We start from the raw sequence: 17,011 nt of genomic DNA, 5'->3' as shown, positions 1-17,011 counted from the left end.
GGTATTTCAAAATGTTTAATCCCCGCGACGTTATTAAAAAAAAATTATAAACAAATTTGAATAATTTTCAAATGCCATTTTAGGGGGAAGTTTAATTGAAATTTGAATTTATCAATACATTTATCGAAAATATACAAAAAAATAAAAATAATAAGATTTAATACAGGTGAATACTTCTTTGGCAACAACCGCGTTTTTGCAATTGAAAATAGAGTAACATTTAATAAACAAATTCAATATCTCAAAAAATATTAAATATTTTCGGACCAATTTTTTTTGTTTAATACTGATAACATAGCACAACTTTTTACGTAAAATAAGATATTTTATAGTGCTTATTTAAAACGCTAAAAATAATTTTTTGCAAATTTGTTTTTAAAGATTTATGTATAATTATTTAAATAAATAGGAGGTCAAGTTTAATTTTGTAAGTCTTATGTGGAAAATTTGCCCTTCAGCTTTGCAAAAAACAATCCTATACACCTTCATTAGTATTTGAATGACCTCAGCAGTTAAAAAAGTAAGTTTTTTGCAAAAATGACCCCTTTTTAATTATTTAAACAATGATTTGAATCCCCTTGTATGATTTGGATACTTTCTTGAAAATATCTTTTGTACCCACCTAAACTTTGATATAAAATTTGTTTCAACCTGTACGAATTTACATTTTGATTTACATGTAGTGTAATTTTATTTTACTAGACTAACAGTGATGAGCGCGCTAATAACCGGAAAATAGCTCAAGAGATGGAAAACATAATACATTGCGAAACAAATAGAGATGAAACTAGTGGAGATGTAAATGATCGTTATAAACGCATAAATTAACATTACATTACATAGTTTCCCACCTTTCATCACTCAGTTTCACTCCTGTCATGTCTGTGACAGGAGTATTTTATAAAATTCTACTGTCACAGTGACTGTTGTCATACTCCTCTTCTGATACGTCTAAAGGTGGGAAACTATGTAATTTAATGTTAATTTATACGTTTATAACGAACATTTCCATCTCCACTAGTTTCATCTCTTTTTGTTCGCAATGTATTATGTTTTCCATCTTTTGAGCTATTTTGACGGTTATCAGCGCGCTCATTACTGTATATCTAGCAAATAGAGCATAGTATGAATGATCAGGAGCATCATAGGTTTCTATTAAGCGTGGTGTCAGACAGGGATGTGTTATGTCACCGACATTGTTCAATGCCTACACCAAACCAATTTTTGATGAAGCGTTAAATAATCGTCGTGAAGGTGTTAAAATCGGTGGTGAACTCATTGATTTCAAAATAAAAATCCTGGAAAATAGATCTGTGGGTAGCTGGATTGACTGCAGGGTTAAAAGTGATGAGGAAATTTCGACCAGAATAGAACTTGAATGAAAAAGCTTTATTAGCTGGCGTTCTGTATTGTGCAGTAGAAGTCTTTCATTGACCACACGTCTAAAGGTACGATTCCGACATCGACTGCATGCGGCAAACGGCAACTGCAAACGCCAGTTGCAGTTGTTAGCATGACATACGTATTTACTTTGCACTATTAATTGATATAATCATTAGCAACTGACGTTATGCCAAACAGCAATTGCATTGTCGGAATCAGCCTCATACAAATTAATAATGCAAAGTAATGGACGTCTGTCACGGCGACGACTGCAACTGCCGTCTGCAGTTGCCGTTTGCCGCCTGCAGTGGATGCCGGAATCGTACCTTAAGAGTATTTAAGTGCAACGCCTGGTCCGTTTTGTTCTATAGATGTGAAACTTGGACAACAAAAGTGAAGAATCTCAACAAATTAGAAGCGTTCGAGCTGTGGTGTTACCGTCGCATGCTCAGAATCGCATGGACATATCCAACGAATGTGTGCTGGAGACCATGCACAAAGAGCGAGAATTGATCAACGTCATAAAAATAAGAAAGGTTCATTCATTCGGTCATATAATGAGAGGACCTAAATATCGCTTGCTCCGGTTGATAATTTAGGGCAAAATCGAAGGAAAAAGCTGAGTTGGAAGAAAACAATTATTGTCCTGGCTGAGTAACACTAGACAATGGACAGGTCGAACGGTCGAGGAATTGTTTCATATAGCTGCCGACCGAGAAACTTTTCATCAACTTGTTAATACGACGATAGCCAACGCTTGAGAACGAGCACAACACACAAAGAAGATGAATGATCAAAGAAATTTTTAACATCAAACATAAGTATAAGATATTCTTCGACTTCGACTTCACTGAGATGAAGTCGATGTTCTATAAAGCCAGAATTTATAAAACCAATAATAACATATGCATCATAAACAAGATCTGGCACGGTTACAATACAAAGACTACGGGAAATGCTAGAGATGAGAGTGCTGAGAAGAATTAACAGGAAATACGCTGAGAGATCGAAAGAGTAGTGACGACATGAGATGAAAATGTAACGTATAGTGTATAAACGAATGGACAATAAATATAAAAAAGAATGAAATAACTACACAAGTAGAATGGGAGAGACCAGTGTAGTCAAAATAAGAAGAGAAAAATCACCAATCAGATACTTTTTTACTTTGCGTTACACCAAATTTCAGTGGCGTAACAAAATCCGTCGCCCCCCGCAGAATTGTAAATGGGGCCCCTTTAAAAAATTACTAAATGCGACATGTGTAACAAAAACTTATATAGCCCAGTAAATGAACGTGAAATACGGCGATACTGTGTAATTTTCAATGTCACCACCGAATTGGTCCAGTCCAAATTTTTTGAGTTATTTAAGAATGAAAATTGTTCAACATTGTTCAACAAAAAAAAAATACGTTTTCAGGCGGTTTTTCGCAAATAACTCAAAGGTAAGAATTCGTAAGTAAGTAGCAAAAATGTAGCTTATACAAAACTGAAGTCTATCGACTAAGTAAATGGAAATTTGTAGCTCATGAAAAATTGTTTTTCTACGAGCGTGCAAAAATGTCTACTTTTGAGCACGCGTTTTAGATTAGAAAGTTTTACTTTTCCGCATTACTTTTTCGCACTAGTTTTCCGCACTGAATTTAGATATTATAATATGGCCTTAAAATAATTATAATACATGTAATAAACTAATATTTAGATATTATTTACAAGTTATTTATTTCAAATGTATCTTATTGTGTTCATGTTTTAATGAAATTAACGCGACAATTCGATGAAATAAAATTATTTTGACATAATATTCGAAAGTCAAATCAGTAGACAATAACAGTGGTTTTGAATCGTCGTCATGGAAACCAAGATCGTTGTCATGCTAACCAATTATGCTGAAAGTTTGGTTTTGACAACCTTGTCAAAGAATTAATTATTTGTGTATGTATTTTCATATTAATTAAATTAATTGATTAAGATTTGGTCATTTTTTAAAGACTGGTAGAAAAAATATTGTTCCTAACGCTTGCAAAAAGTCTCTTTTTCGCACTCGACTGCTTGCCGAACTCCAGCTTCGCGTTGTTCGGCAAACTGCAGTCGCGTGCGGATAAGTATGACTTTCTGTACTTGTTAGGAAAATAACTATTTTATTTGTCAAATTCCAAATCGAATATTTCAACGTGAAATAACCAAAAAATGAAGCAATTTTCGGGGAAAACTCATTAAAACTTTTTTTAAAGTGTATACAAAAAGTTTTAGGTATTTTTACTTTTTATAAAAAATCTATCATCAAAACTAAACGAGTTACGCTCAAAATAGAGTTAAGGTCTTTTGTGGTAAAAAAAATTGTGAAAATCTCCCCCTATTTAGTACCCCAAATGAAACTAATCATTACAGCTTTACAAATTACTTAACTTTTTTTTTTATATGACTTTCACCGGTTCAAAGTGCTTATTTATGAATGAGATTTATTTGAATGGGCTCTAACGAGTCACTAATTACGAGTGTATACAAATCGACACTATTGGGACCGTGCAAGTTCGGCAAAGCGACCCCTATTTCTACGCTCTGTACATTTATTCGCACTTTTAATTATATTGGCCAATTATATTAGTCCTGGTTCCTGGATAATTGTCAAGGCCATACTCCAAAAAAATAATAAGAAGAAAAAATAAGATTCAGGTTATGTTATGAAAACGTAAGCAATTGTATGTAGTAAATAAAATTAGTTATTAAAATGCAGTACTGCAAGCAAAATACAATTAACTAAATTTACCTTTATATAATAATTGCATATCATATCAATATTGTGGAGCAATATATAATTTTTCTGCTTCAATGACGGAAGGTATGAAATATACGTCAATTTGACAATTTCAATTGACAATATGAATTATTTAAGATAGTTGCAATATTTCTCCGCGACTCGTGCACGGTCGTTTCTCGTTTCCCTTCCAAGTACTTGCACACCGCGAATACGACACATACAAATGATAAACAGTCATATTTTAACCAGTTTTTGAGATTTTTCGTATCAATAATATTCAAGGGCCGATCCAAGACGGGGAGCATGAACTTTTTTATGATACATGTATGCATAGCTTAGGTTACCTCACACATTACCTCGCTCAGTACAAGCTTTACTACCGTTCAGCACAAAGCTAAAAACATTTTTCTCGTAGCAAGCAAGATATGTGTTTGAAACTAAAAACAATTGAAATGCAAATATTTAAATTTATATTATTTTAAATTCTCGAGGGGGCTCTCTGGATCTGTCCTTGCTAATACTTTGTAAGTTATTTCGAAAAAAGAGCATTTTCTAAAATAAAAAACTTTTTTTACTATAAAACTAATTTTTTTCAAAAATAAGAACTTCCAGCCGATCCAACTTAGGAGGAGATTTTCACTTTTTTTAGCAAAAAAGGGGCCAACTTTATTTTGAGCGTAACTCGCTTAATTTTGGTGCTAGAAGTTTGCTATAAAATGTTATAAAAATAAAGCTCTTTTTTAAACTTTAAAAAAGTTTCTATGAGTTTTCCCTGAAAAGTGCTTCAGTTTTTGGTTATTTCACGTTGAAATATTCAATTTGAAATTGAACGAATTAGAACAATTTTTCATGAGCTACAACTTTTCTTTTACTGTGTCGATAGACTTCATGAATGTACACCATTTTTTTTTTGTTTTTTGTAGGCTACATTTTTGGTAAAAATATTTTTTCGGTAATTTTTTGATAATAATTAATTCGATAAAATATTTATTTTTTGAGTTATTTGCGAAAAACCGTCTGAATACGTGTTTTTTTTTTGTGAAGAATAAACATTTTCACTCGCTTGTGAAAAGTCACTTGAAAAGTATTGACTTAGATACAGAAGCTCTATATAGAACAAAATTTGCTTATAATTAGTCAATTTATTCATTTCCGGACTTATTTTAAACGTGTATTTTTCATCCCCGAGAAGGGGTGACTTTCACCCCCCAAGTAAAAGCAACCAACGGAACAACTCCAACTCTGAAGTGGAGGATAAGAAAAATTTAATTTCAAATTGCCAAGCAAGTACGTCGTGACTCTGATAATTACACTCCAAAACGATGATTTGCTGGGCTATTAGTATATTCATGCACTGTTTATGACAACTTACATTTTTCATCTTTATTGGTATAGAATAAAATAGAAAAAAAATTAATAAACGACTACATTATTACATAGTATTATTGTATGAGATGAACAACTTTCTTGGTGCAGCACTATCAGCGAATATATCTACAATTATCAATATGTACATAATATACATTCATACGATACATTGTATCTACAGTCGGAAAAATGAAAGATTACCCATAAACGATCACATCAATCACGTATATTGTATTTGCTGTCTTTCTCTATAAATAACAAACGTTTGTTAGAAAAAAAAACACCAAATACAAAATAAGTGATTACGCCCCTCTGTTACGCCCCTGTCAAATTTAACCAGAAAAACTAAATTTTGAATAATATATATATATATATATATATATATATATATATATATAGTAATGTTTGAATAACGGCAATTCGGTCAGTTGAAAGAAAACTCTATTTGTTTTAAGTCTCAATATTTCATTATATTTATATTTATATAGGTCGATAATATTTGTACAAATATATATATATATATATATATATATATATATATATATTTGTATTTATTATTTATATTTATTATATTTATTTGAACTGGTGTTTGGATCTTTGATTCTATTCAAAAAATTTTTCCCAACCCGAAATGGTGGATGTGTGAATTGTTCGTAAGGGGATTTTTCCACATTCTCTATTTCATCTGTTTGATTTCGTACGAGTGGTCGTCAAACCATTAACCTTGGATCTTTTGATCACTGAGTGTGTTTCAAGGATCTACATCTCATGTTTTAAATATATATATATATATATATATATATATATATATATATATATATATACTTAAAATCAATATATTATTCCTATAATAATACATAATAGTCGATTCCTATTAGAAAGAAGATAAAACACTTTTGTACCCACTAAAATGTCAAATTTACTTTTAGCCAACTGATCTGGTGCTAACAGGATCTACATATTACTGGAAAAACTTTATACATACATTAGAGATAATGAACTGAATTAATTTGTTCTATCTCGATATATACAGGGTGTAACAAAAATACAGGTCATAAATTAAAACATATATTCTGGGACCAAAAATAGTTCTATTAAACTTAACTTAGCTTAGTTCAAATGTGCACATAAAAAAAAGTGACAGCCCTTTGAAGTTAGAAAATGAAAATCGATTTTTTCCAATATATCGAAAACTTATGGCAGGAATATGTTAAAAATATATAGTGAAATTTGTGCACACCATAAAAATTTTATGGCGGTTTTCTTGCCTTTAAACCCCCCAAACTTTTTGATACGTTCCATTTAAATTATTGTTGTGGTACCATTAGTTACACACAGTTTTCAAAACTTTCTTTCCTCCTAGTACATTTTCAAAAAGCCAGTTTTTATTGATATTTTGAATATTTGTCAAATCTACCACATACACTCAACCAAACTTGTATGGAAACAATATGTATTTGAAACCTGCAGCTTTTGAAGCTATATATTTAGAAGCTGAATATTTTAGTTGACGTGATAAGAAGAAAAGTTGCCGTGCCCAAGGACTATATAGCAGGAGGAAGTTACGGGATGCCGAGTTAACCATGCAGCACAAGATTAATCACGTAAATTGGTGCCTGCAATACCAAAACTGGAACATTAGAAATTGGAAAAGTGTGCTATTTTCAAAAGAAAGTAGGATATGTAAAATCAGATGATTTACGAATTCGTATACTTAGAGGGCGAGGAAGAAAAGCAAGAACGGAAACTGCAAGATTTGTTCACAAATATAAAAGAGGAAGGGTCAACTGGGGGGAATTACGATCGGTAAAGAAAATCCTTTAATTTTCATATATCCAACTTTAATAACTCGCAGGTAACATGTTTTTGGTTCTATAACCTGTAGTTAGGCTCCCGACAGATGCGATGGAAGAAAATTTAATTAAGAGGATGGGTACGTATTTTCGACTGCAATGCTAGTCAAATGGGGATTCATTTTTTTCGAATCCTGAGAAAACTAATAATTAATAAGTAATTTTGAAAAATTTAAACGCAGAATGAAAGATTATGTTATTAGCGAGGGCCGAAGGTCCCTGAGAACATCTACAATGTTTATTTTAATTAGGTACAGGGGTGAAAAACTAAGAGAAAATTTAGTGTGATATTTAATTTAAAATATCTCATTCAAAATAACCTTTTTATTTATTCTAAGGAACTTTCGGCCCTCGGCAATAATATAGTCTTTCATTCTGCGTTTAAATTTTTCAAAAATATTTATTGGTTTTTTCAGGATTCGAAAAAAATTAACATAATGTCCGTGGTAATATTTCCAAATCTATCTTTGTCATACAACGCACTCAGTCGAATAGAATATTGTCAGCATACTGTCAGTCAGACAGTGACAATCAGTGACAATTTTAAATATTTGACATGGCATCGGGAATATTTTGAGTTGTTGATTAAATATATTGATACATAGTGCATTTGATAAATAATTGATTTAAGACGTGAACTTAATTAAAAGTTATTTATTGTGTATTATTTGTGGAAGATCCAAGCAGAGAATACACCAGGATAATGTATTCTGTGATCCAAGTATTTTGTTGTTAAAGATGTTCAAAATTGTAAGCGTTCCATAGTAACAATATATTATTAAAAAATCATTTTAACACTTTTCCTCTTTTCTCGATCGAACATTAGTTTTTGTTGTACATATAAATTATTACAATCACTGAGTACATAGTTAATGAAAAAATTATCACATTTATTAACTGAATTAATAATTTGCAATTATAAAAATAACAGTTACCTAAGAACATTCAAAAGCCATCTCTTTAAATTAATGATGACATTTTCAAGTAGAATGACATTCTAGTAATGTTTACATACCCATACCAGTGTGAATTTTACTACACGTAATTTGTCGTGTAAAGACAGAAAAAGTAGGGATACCCGTAAAATATTTGCGAATTATGTACCGATGGCCTTAAGCATTAATTCCCTTAAAATAATAAAAAATATCAGATGATTCCATATAAGTTTGGTTGAGTGTATTTGTAAATGGTAAAGTACGATTATGGAGACCTGGTAATAATATGATTATTTCATTTATTATTATTTTATGATTAATTATGATTATTATAATTTACATTTTTAGGTATACTTTGAACCTTATTAAAAAGAAGCCACATCTCGATAAAAGGTGCCTTATCTCAAAAATACTAAGAGGCAAAATAGTTTAAAAACTCTTTTAACAAATGGTACCGCAATAAGAGTTTAATTGGAATCTATACAAACATTTGGGGGGTTTAAAGGAACAAAACCTCCATAAAATATTTTAGTAAACATATTGGAAAAGAAGCCGCATCTCTATAAAAACTGGCTTATATATTAACAGGCAAAGAAATTTTAAAAACATTTTGTTTAACCAATGGTACAACAATAAAAATTAAAAAAAAGTCGATTATATTAACTTTGTAAGTTCAAAGGGCTTTAACTTTTTTAATGTTGTTCTGAAGCTATTTCCTTGTGGCATTTTTATAATTAACTATTTATATGGGAAATAAGCCACAATAAAATTGAAAAAATAATTTTATTAACGTTTCGACGCCCAAATGGGGTGTCGTTGTCAAAATACAAATTACTACTAAATTAAACAAAAATATTGTTGCTAAGTAAAAAAAATCTTCTAATAATTTATTTAATCTGACTCATTTATATTGGCAATTCAGACGTATATTATACATTTTAACGTAGAAGACTGTAAAATGATATCGCTAATATTTATGAGTTGCGTTCCTGGGACGACTTTACTAAAAGATAGTTCATTCGATTACATGAAATCAATCCCCAAATGTGTTGACAAATATGTCAACACGCATGGGATAATAAACATAGAGTTCAGTGGAGAGATTGAAGTATAGTCCTGAAAGAATCAGATAGTAAAAAGAGAAAAATCAAAGAAGCGGCTCTAATTATGCTAAATGAAACCAATTGTGTGGCAAATTCCTCGGTAGAATGCAGTAGGATGTGGTTACCCATACTGAAAGAGGAAGTCAATAGAAAGAAAATACCAGGATTAGTAAGTCAATAACATATCGAGTTAGCACATATTTTATATTTTAGTATTACTTATTGTATATCTACAGTCGGAAAAATGAAAGAATACCCATGAACGATCAAATCAATGACTTATTTTGTATTTGCTGTCTTTTTCTATTACAAATATTTGTAATAGAAAAATACAGCAAATACAAAATAAGTGATTGATGTGATCGTTCATGGGTATTCTTTTATTTTTCCAACTGTACGTATTATTAATAGTATCTATAATTTAAACATATTAAGGTCAGAATTTGGTATTAGTTTTGAAAGTAAATTAAATGTAAGACCAAATACTTACGATGCCGGGATAGTATCACGAGGTTTTTTCCTGGTTTTCCCTCGTGATTTACTATGGAATCTCTAACGCGAAAATTTTATTGTCATCGTTACGTTTGGTTATCTCTTTAAAGACAGATCACGTGCCATGATTTTTTGTGACGGATATTCTTAAGTTGGGATTGAGTTGGAAATGTAATCGAATGTATCTTTTAGTAAAGTCGTCCAAGCAACGCAACTTATAAATATTGGCGATATCATTTTAAAGTTTTCTACTTTAAAATGTATAATATGCGTCTGAATTGTCAATATAAATGAGTCAAAATAAATAAATTATTAGAAGAAATTATTTACTAAGCAACAACATTTTTGTTTAATTTAGTAGTATTTTGTATTTTGACAACGACATCCGCTTTGGGCGTCGAAACGTTAATAAAATTATTTTTTCAGTTTAATTGTGGCTTATTTCCCATATAAATAGTAACTTTTTTATGTGCACATTTGTATCAACAAGTTATGTCTAATAGATCTATTTTTGGTCCCAGATTATGTGATTTAATTTATGACCTTCATTTTTGTTACACCCTGTATACAATGCAATGATTGTTCTTACCATTAGGTGATTTGGGCAGATGATATCTGTTTAAATTGACAGAAGGCGATGATGCTGCTTTAACAGGACTAGGTTTAACACTAGACGAAGGTGGGCTATTATTGGATTTCCCCGAACATGCAGGAGTAGCAGGCGCTCCAGAGTGTTTACCTGACTTAGATCCTAAAAATGATACATAGTGTTGTTACTTTAAATATTTAAGCAAATTAATGTACCTACATTAATATAAAATATTATTAAATAATTATCCTTTTATTATTGTTTTAAAGATGTTTTCTTGTGGCATCTTAATGCAGTTTAATATTTTAGTTGAGATTAAGTCACAATTTTACTTTGAAATTAAGTTTATTTGACGTTTCGATTTCCACTTGGAATATCATTATAAAAAAAAACAAATAAACTTAATTCCAAGGTAAAATGTGGCTTATTCCCAACTGAAATAGTAAATTGTCTTTTTATGTGGCAGATAATTACAAAGGCGATTTTTAAAGTTGAAATATTAAATGAATTTAACGAAAATAGCTTCAAAGTCTTGGGAAATAAATTTATTTTGTGTCGAGGAAAAAAACTAAATAGAAGTAAACTCTGAGAACCAAACTAAAGTCAACAAAGAATAAAATGTACATAGTTTTAATAGCTCTTAAAATGTACATAGTTTTTGAAATAAAAAAAATATTAAAAAAATAAAAAAAAAATAATAAAAACATGAAACAAAAAAATAAATAAAAAAAAATAAATAAAAAAAATAAAAAAAATTAATAATAAAAAAAAATAATAAAAATTTAAAAAAATAAAAAAAAATCACTAAGAGGATTTAAACCTCCGCGGGGTTGAACCGGGTTGAAATCCTATCGTAGTGACAAAAAAAAACAACAAAAAAAAACAAAAAAATAACTAAAATAAAATACAAAAAAGAATGCATTTATTTTAATATTAATATTAGTATTTTTATTTGTAAAATGTATACACTATGTGTTCTTGATAAACATTAACTAGTATAATATATTTATATTTTTTAACATAGTATGTACATTAGCTGTAACGAGTAGGTAAATAAGAAGTAATAAATTGTAATAATATTATAATAACCGAGTTTCACTAATTGGCAATATCTTTAATACATTTACTTTTGATTGAGACTGGCTGAATGACCATAGTCCAAGCCAACAAAGAAAAAAAAAATAGCTCTTCCAATAAACCACGTAGCAACGAAACATGAAGACGATTGAATGATATATTATATTCATGCTGCATGGACATTTTTATGCGAATATTAACACGTCCTCGGGTGTCCTGGCTAACTATAATAGCGGACAGGTATAATTCAATTAACTCAGTTAATTTCTTGTTAATTAGGGTCTGGATGTTGCTTCTGATACATACGTTCTACATAAGTTCTGACAGTATCTTTCTCTTAGGTGTATAGTAGGTGGTGGTTTACATCATTCTAAATTGTCAAGTATTTTTGTAAATTTAAAAAGCAACAAGGAACCAAAACATTAGTATATGCCAGGAAACTATTACAAGACTAATTCTAATAATACTACCAGCTCAAAAGGGCAACGCAACGGTAATTATTATATACAAAAGCCGATATCAGGAGAAAATTCAAGAATTGCTAACAAGTGGACTTACACCAAAATAAAAAACACTCAACGAAATCACTGGAAAATGAAACATACAAAACACTGTCTTTAAAGGAATATCTGACAGACTACCACAGAACATTATCACCACACTACAGCAGGACACCACACTTATACGCAGTTCCAAATGCTCACAAAGAAAATGTACCCCCCAGTCCAATTTGCAGAAGCATGGGTTCTCCTTACAGCAGATTGTCAGCAGAACTTCTTCCTATAATATAGACATACTATATAGATATACTTAAAGACATGCTAGAGCCCCTAGTACACAACATAATAGCTTTTATCTAAAACTCACATCAATTCTTGCAATAACTAGCAGAAATATATTTTATTACATCAATATGCTAGTTAGTTTTGACATTACCAGTCTTTTCACCAAAACCAAAGTAATACAGAAACTGCAGAAATTACCAGAAGTCTATATCTAGCGAATAGAGAGCACTATGGATTAAATATTGATTTAAAGAACTCTAATCAAGCCCGTCTTCACTAACGCGTCAGAAACGTGGACGATAACAAAAAGTGATGAACAACGGTTAGGCTGTTTTGAACGAAAAAATCCTCAAACATATTTATAAAGGCGTTCAGACAACGGATTATGGCGTAGATGCTATAAGTTAGAGCTTTACCGCACTTTATAACGAGCCTAGTATTGGTAGTTCTATAAAAATAAATTAATAATCTGTGGCGGTTAGGTCACTTAGAGAGAATTAATAAGATGGGACCGTCGAAACACATATATAATCAAACATCGAATGGAGCGAGGATTGGATGAAGTGAGAGAAAAATTCCGGACCGGATTAGAAAAATCCTTGGACTTTATCACGACCCTAATAGCAACCAATACCGAATGAGAACAAATGCTGAGCTCAAGCAGATGTATAAGGCGATCGACGTAGTCCTAGAAACTAAATCTCAACGTCTAAGATGGGCTGGCCATGTCCATAGACTCCCTAATAACCTTCTTGCCAAACTGATCTGGGAGGAAGCCCCCACAGGAAGAAGGGACACAAGGGATAAAGCCCCCTTAGGATACCCACGAATGTGATGTTGAGACAATATATGGTCAAATTTAAGAACAATGGGGCTACGCACTGACTGCTCGAGCTGGAAGTGAGTTATGCAGTCAGCCAAGACCCACCCCGGGTTTTAGTGCTACCAGAAGAAGAAGAAGGATGGGGTGAGGAGAAGAGGTAGGCCCAGAACACGTTTTAAGGGCCGGGTGGAAGACGTCATACGAGTATTAGAAGTACGAAATTGGAAAATCAAGGTGAAGGATAGTAAGGAATGGTTGCTGATTCTAGAATAGTCCAAAACCCTCCATTAGTTGTAGAATCAATTATCACCAGTCTTTTCACCAACGTACCAATGCAGAAAATTTAAAAAATAATAAGATGCAAACTAGAAAGGCACGATACAGTGACAACAAAACCCAAACTGAATATATCAGCTATCAAATAGCTACTAACACTTTGCAACAGATAACACATATTTTGAACTAGAAGATAATGACATCTAGAAACAAAACAAATATATAAATTTTTATATAAAAAATTAACCAAAAACCTGAGAATTAATGCCTAAATAAGTTCAATATTAACATGCTTCTAGATTTATATAGAGTTAGGAGATTATAATATAAATTATAAGAAACATTTTAACTTACCACCTCTCGATTTGAGAAGAAACTCCTTGACCAACTGATCACATTTTTCTGATTGTTTTGGTGTTGCACATTTCTGTTTAGATTTTGAACAATCCTTTTTGGAATCATTTTTCTTCTGGTTTGTTTTCCGCTTAGATGAAAAATCACCTACTGATATAAACAATTTGAAGATTAGTTTTCAGCGAAACATTAAGTGAGTCGTCTAGTATCAAACCCGACAAATCCACTGAGGTCAAATGTTGGGAAATTCAATAAAACGGTTTTGGTATGAAAGTTAAACTTATGGGTATTCATATTTTTTTATTAGTTAAAAGATATGTTTCTGAACTAAAAACCATTTGTAATTATTCTGGAAATACGTAATTTTAAATAAAATTTAAAAAACAAAAATGGATTTGTCGAGTTTTAATTTTTACTTACGGATTTGTTGGGTTTTGAAACCAACGAGTATGGAATTGTCGGAGTTTGAATTATATCTAGTGAAACACAAAAACAAACATTGTTGTTTAATTGTAGAATTGGTTTTATTTTGACAAAAAAACAATAAATTAAACTATTAAATCCGGAACTTCATCAACTGATTCACACAAATGGTCATTGTTGGTTATCTCTGGAATCTCGTTGTCTTCAATATTATCATATTTTTTGTAAATATCATCAAAGTATTTTAGAGTTTCAAGTTGTTGCCAATTTTCTCCCCAATGTCTTTCCAATAAGCTCTTTACGTCCTCAAGTTTTTCTTTTTTAGGACGTACACCACCTGTAACTCTAGATTGGAACATAGTTTTAACGGATTTTCCTTTTTTAAATACAGACTTATATTCCCCTAGATCACATTTATAAGACTGTTCCCCTGTAATAGTTACAACTTTGCCTTTTCCACGTCTTAATAGAAATCTTTTGCTCATATTAAATCGAAAGTGCTACTGTGCAGGAGGTTTAAGTGCAGTTTGGCAATCCTTTTTCCAATCGTACACTGTCACATCTTCACCCAAGATATAGATAGTTCCATGGTCTTTAAAAATTTCAATGAACTCATCTGGTTTACCTTTCATTTTTTTTAGCCGTTATTTTCCAAGTAGCTGGCTGTGAAACACGTTTTCGACTCCTATCCGGAGTTAGTGGTTTTGGACTCTGCCCCATGAAATTTTCCATAACTATTTTGAGTTTAAAACGTTTTAACAACTAATTTTAGCTATAAAACTATTTTGATTTTATTCAAACAACACAAATTTTGCAAGGCAAACTCCTATTACAACCAAACGTTTTAGCGGTTTTCACAACACTAACAAACATTTTCACTGACGTCACTTTCTTACCTGACTGTGATTGGTTGCCTCGGATTTGCTGGCATTTGATTTTAACATGTGTTTGGATTTGTTGGATTTTGAAACCAACCCAATATTTCAAATGCAAATTAAGATTAAATTAGGAGGGTTTTGCATCGGTTTACTATAAACTTGTAGAGGGCAAGATTACAAATTTTTTGACATGCATACCTCAAAATTCATAAAAAGTGGATTTGTCGGGTTTTGAAACTAGACGACTCAACTGTATTAAGTCAAATTAAAGTTAAATAAGTTAAGTATTTTTTCAAAATACAGAGTGGGCCAAATAAAAGGAGCCACCCCGATATTTGGCAGTATTTATTCGATTTTAAGAAAATAAAAAAACAGGTCAATTTTTCATCTAAGGGGACACATTTTTACGATACAAACATCTGTCATTTGTCAACTCCCTCCCTTCCACTTCCCCACCCCTTATTTTTAAATAGGGAATAGGGGTCGTGTGCTAGCTCATTTGAAAGGTTATTCAATTATCTATTCAGTAATATCAACATCGACTTAAAAATGTAAACAGAGTGTCCAAGAAAAATTATTTTGAATTAAATTAATTTACACAAAAAGAAGAATTTATTTAATTTATTTAACTCAGAACACATTCTACTGCTGACAGAAAACAGAAAAAAATGTTTTTTGATAGACACTGCTTTTTGCTTAATTTTAATGTTCAAGCTTCCACCCATCTGCCTCTTGGTAGGTTGAATATTGAATTTAAGCAACAGACAGTGTTTATTTATCAAATAAACATTATTTTCTGTTTTTTATCAGCGGTAGAATGTATTCTGAGTTAAATAAATTACATACATTCTTCCTTTTGTGTCAATTAAATTAATTTAAAATAATTTTTCTTGCTTAATTCTTCTGCTTTTTGCTTAATTTTAATGTTCAAGCTTCCACCCATCTGCCTCTTGGTAGGTTGAATATTGAATTTAAGCAACAGACAGTGTTTATTTATCAAACAAACATTTTTTTCCGTTTTTTATCAGCGGTAGAATGTATTCTGAGTTAAATAAATTACATACATTCTTCTTTTTGTGTCAATTAAATTAATTTAAAATAATTTTTCTTGGACACCCTGTATAAATTTTTATGTAAATGTTGATATTACTGAATAGAGAATTGAACAACCTTTCAAATGAGCTAGCACACGACCCCTATTCCCTATTTAAAAATAAGGGGTGGGGGAATTGGAAGGGAGGGAGTTGACAAATGACAGATGTTTGTACCGTAAAAATGAGTCCCCCTTAGATCAAAAATTGACCTGTTTTTTTATTTTCTTAAAATCGAATAAATACTGCCAAATATCGGGATGGCTCCTTTTATTTGGCCCACTCTGTATATTACAAATCGGAGGAAGCATCATCACATCAACATAAGATTTGCAGACGATACCGCAACCATGACAGAGAATATAGACGATTTACAAATTCTCCGAGAAATCATTATACCAGAGAAATCAAAAAGATCGCACAAACAATGAATATAAATATAAAACCAAATACATTGTGATCTCAAAAAACCCTGTTGACAACATACATCTGACATTGTAGGGTAAACCGCTAGAGAGGGTCGACAAATATAAATACCTCGGAGCACTAATTATAAACTCTCAATTAGATCAAGATTAGGAGATAAAGGTCAGAATAGAAATAGCTCGAAAAGGATTTATAAAATACAAGTCAATGTTTACAAATAAGAAATTGAGTATGACCATTAGATTGAGGTTCGTCAAATGTTATGTTTGGTCTCAACTACTAATTGGGGTAGAAGCTTGGACTCTAAAAGCCTAATCCGTAAAAAAATTGGAGGCATTCGAAATGTGGCTTTATATACGTATTCTGAAAATTCCTTGGACTGAAATAGTCTC

The 17,011-nt window shown here is 31.2% G+C and overlaps 2 protein-coding genes across 5 annotated transcripts in view; one reads left to right on the top strand and one right to left on the bottom strand.

Moving 5' to 3' along the window:
• LOC114343993 (alpha-tocopherol transfer protein-like) overlaps nucleotides 1-17,011 on the top strand; it is a 391,725-nt gene that overhangs the window by 102,761 nt on the left and 271,953 nt on the right. The window lies entirely within an intron of this gene.
• The window catches only part of LOC114338438 (uncharacterized), a 127,144-nt gene that overhangs the window by 8,515 nt on the left and 101,618 nt on the right, over nucleotides 1-17,011 (bottom strand). For both annotated transcript variants that reach the window (XM_050645574.1, XM_050645575.1), the window contains 2 exons: nucleotides 13,802-13,951; nucleotides 10,487-10,648 (listed from right to left, as the gene is read on the bottom strand). In XM_050645574.1, coding sequence (XP_050501531.1) covers nucleotides 10,487-10,648; nucleotides 13,802-13,951 — 312 coding nt within the window. The remainder of the gene's footprint in view (nucleotides 1-10,486; nucleotides 10,649-13,801; nucleotides 13,952-17,011) is intronic.

This window comes from Diabrotica virgifera, chromosome 3, assembly GCF_917563875.1.
Source record: "Diabrotica virgifera virgifera chromosome 3, PGI_DIABVI_V3a".
Lineage (NCBI taxonomy): Eukaryota > Metazoa > Arthropoda > Insecta > Coleoptera > Chrysomelidae > Diabrotica > Diabrotica virgifera.
Note: the sequence above shows the minus strand (reverse complement) of the source record. Positions and strands in the feature narration are given on the sequence as shown.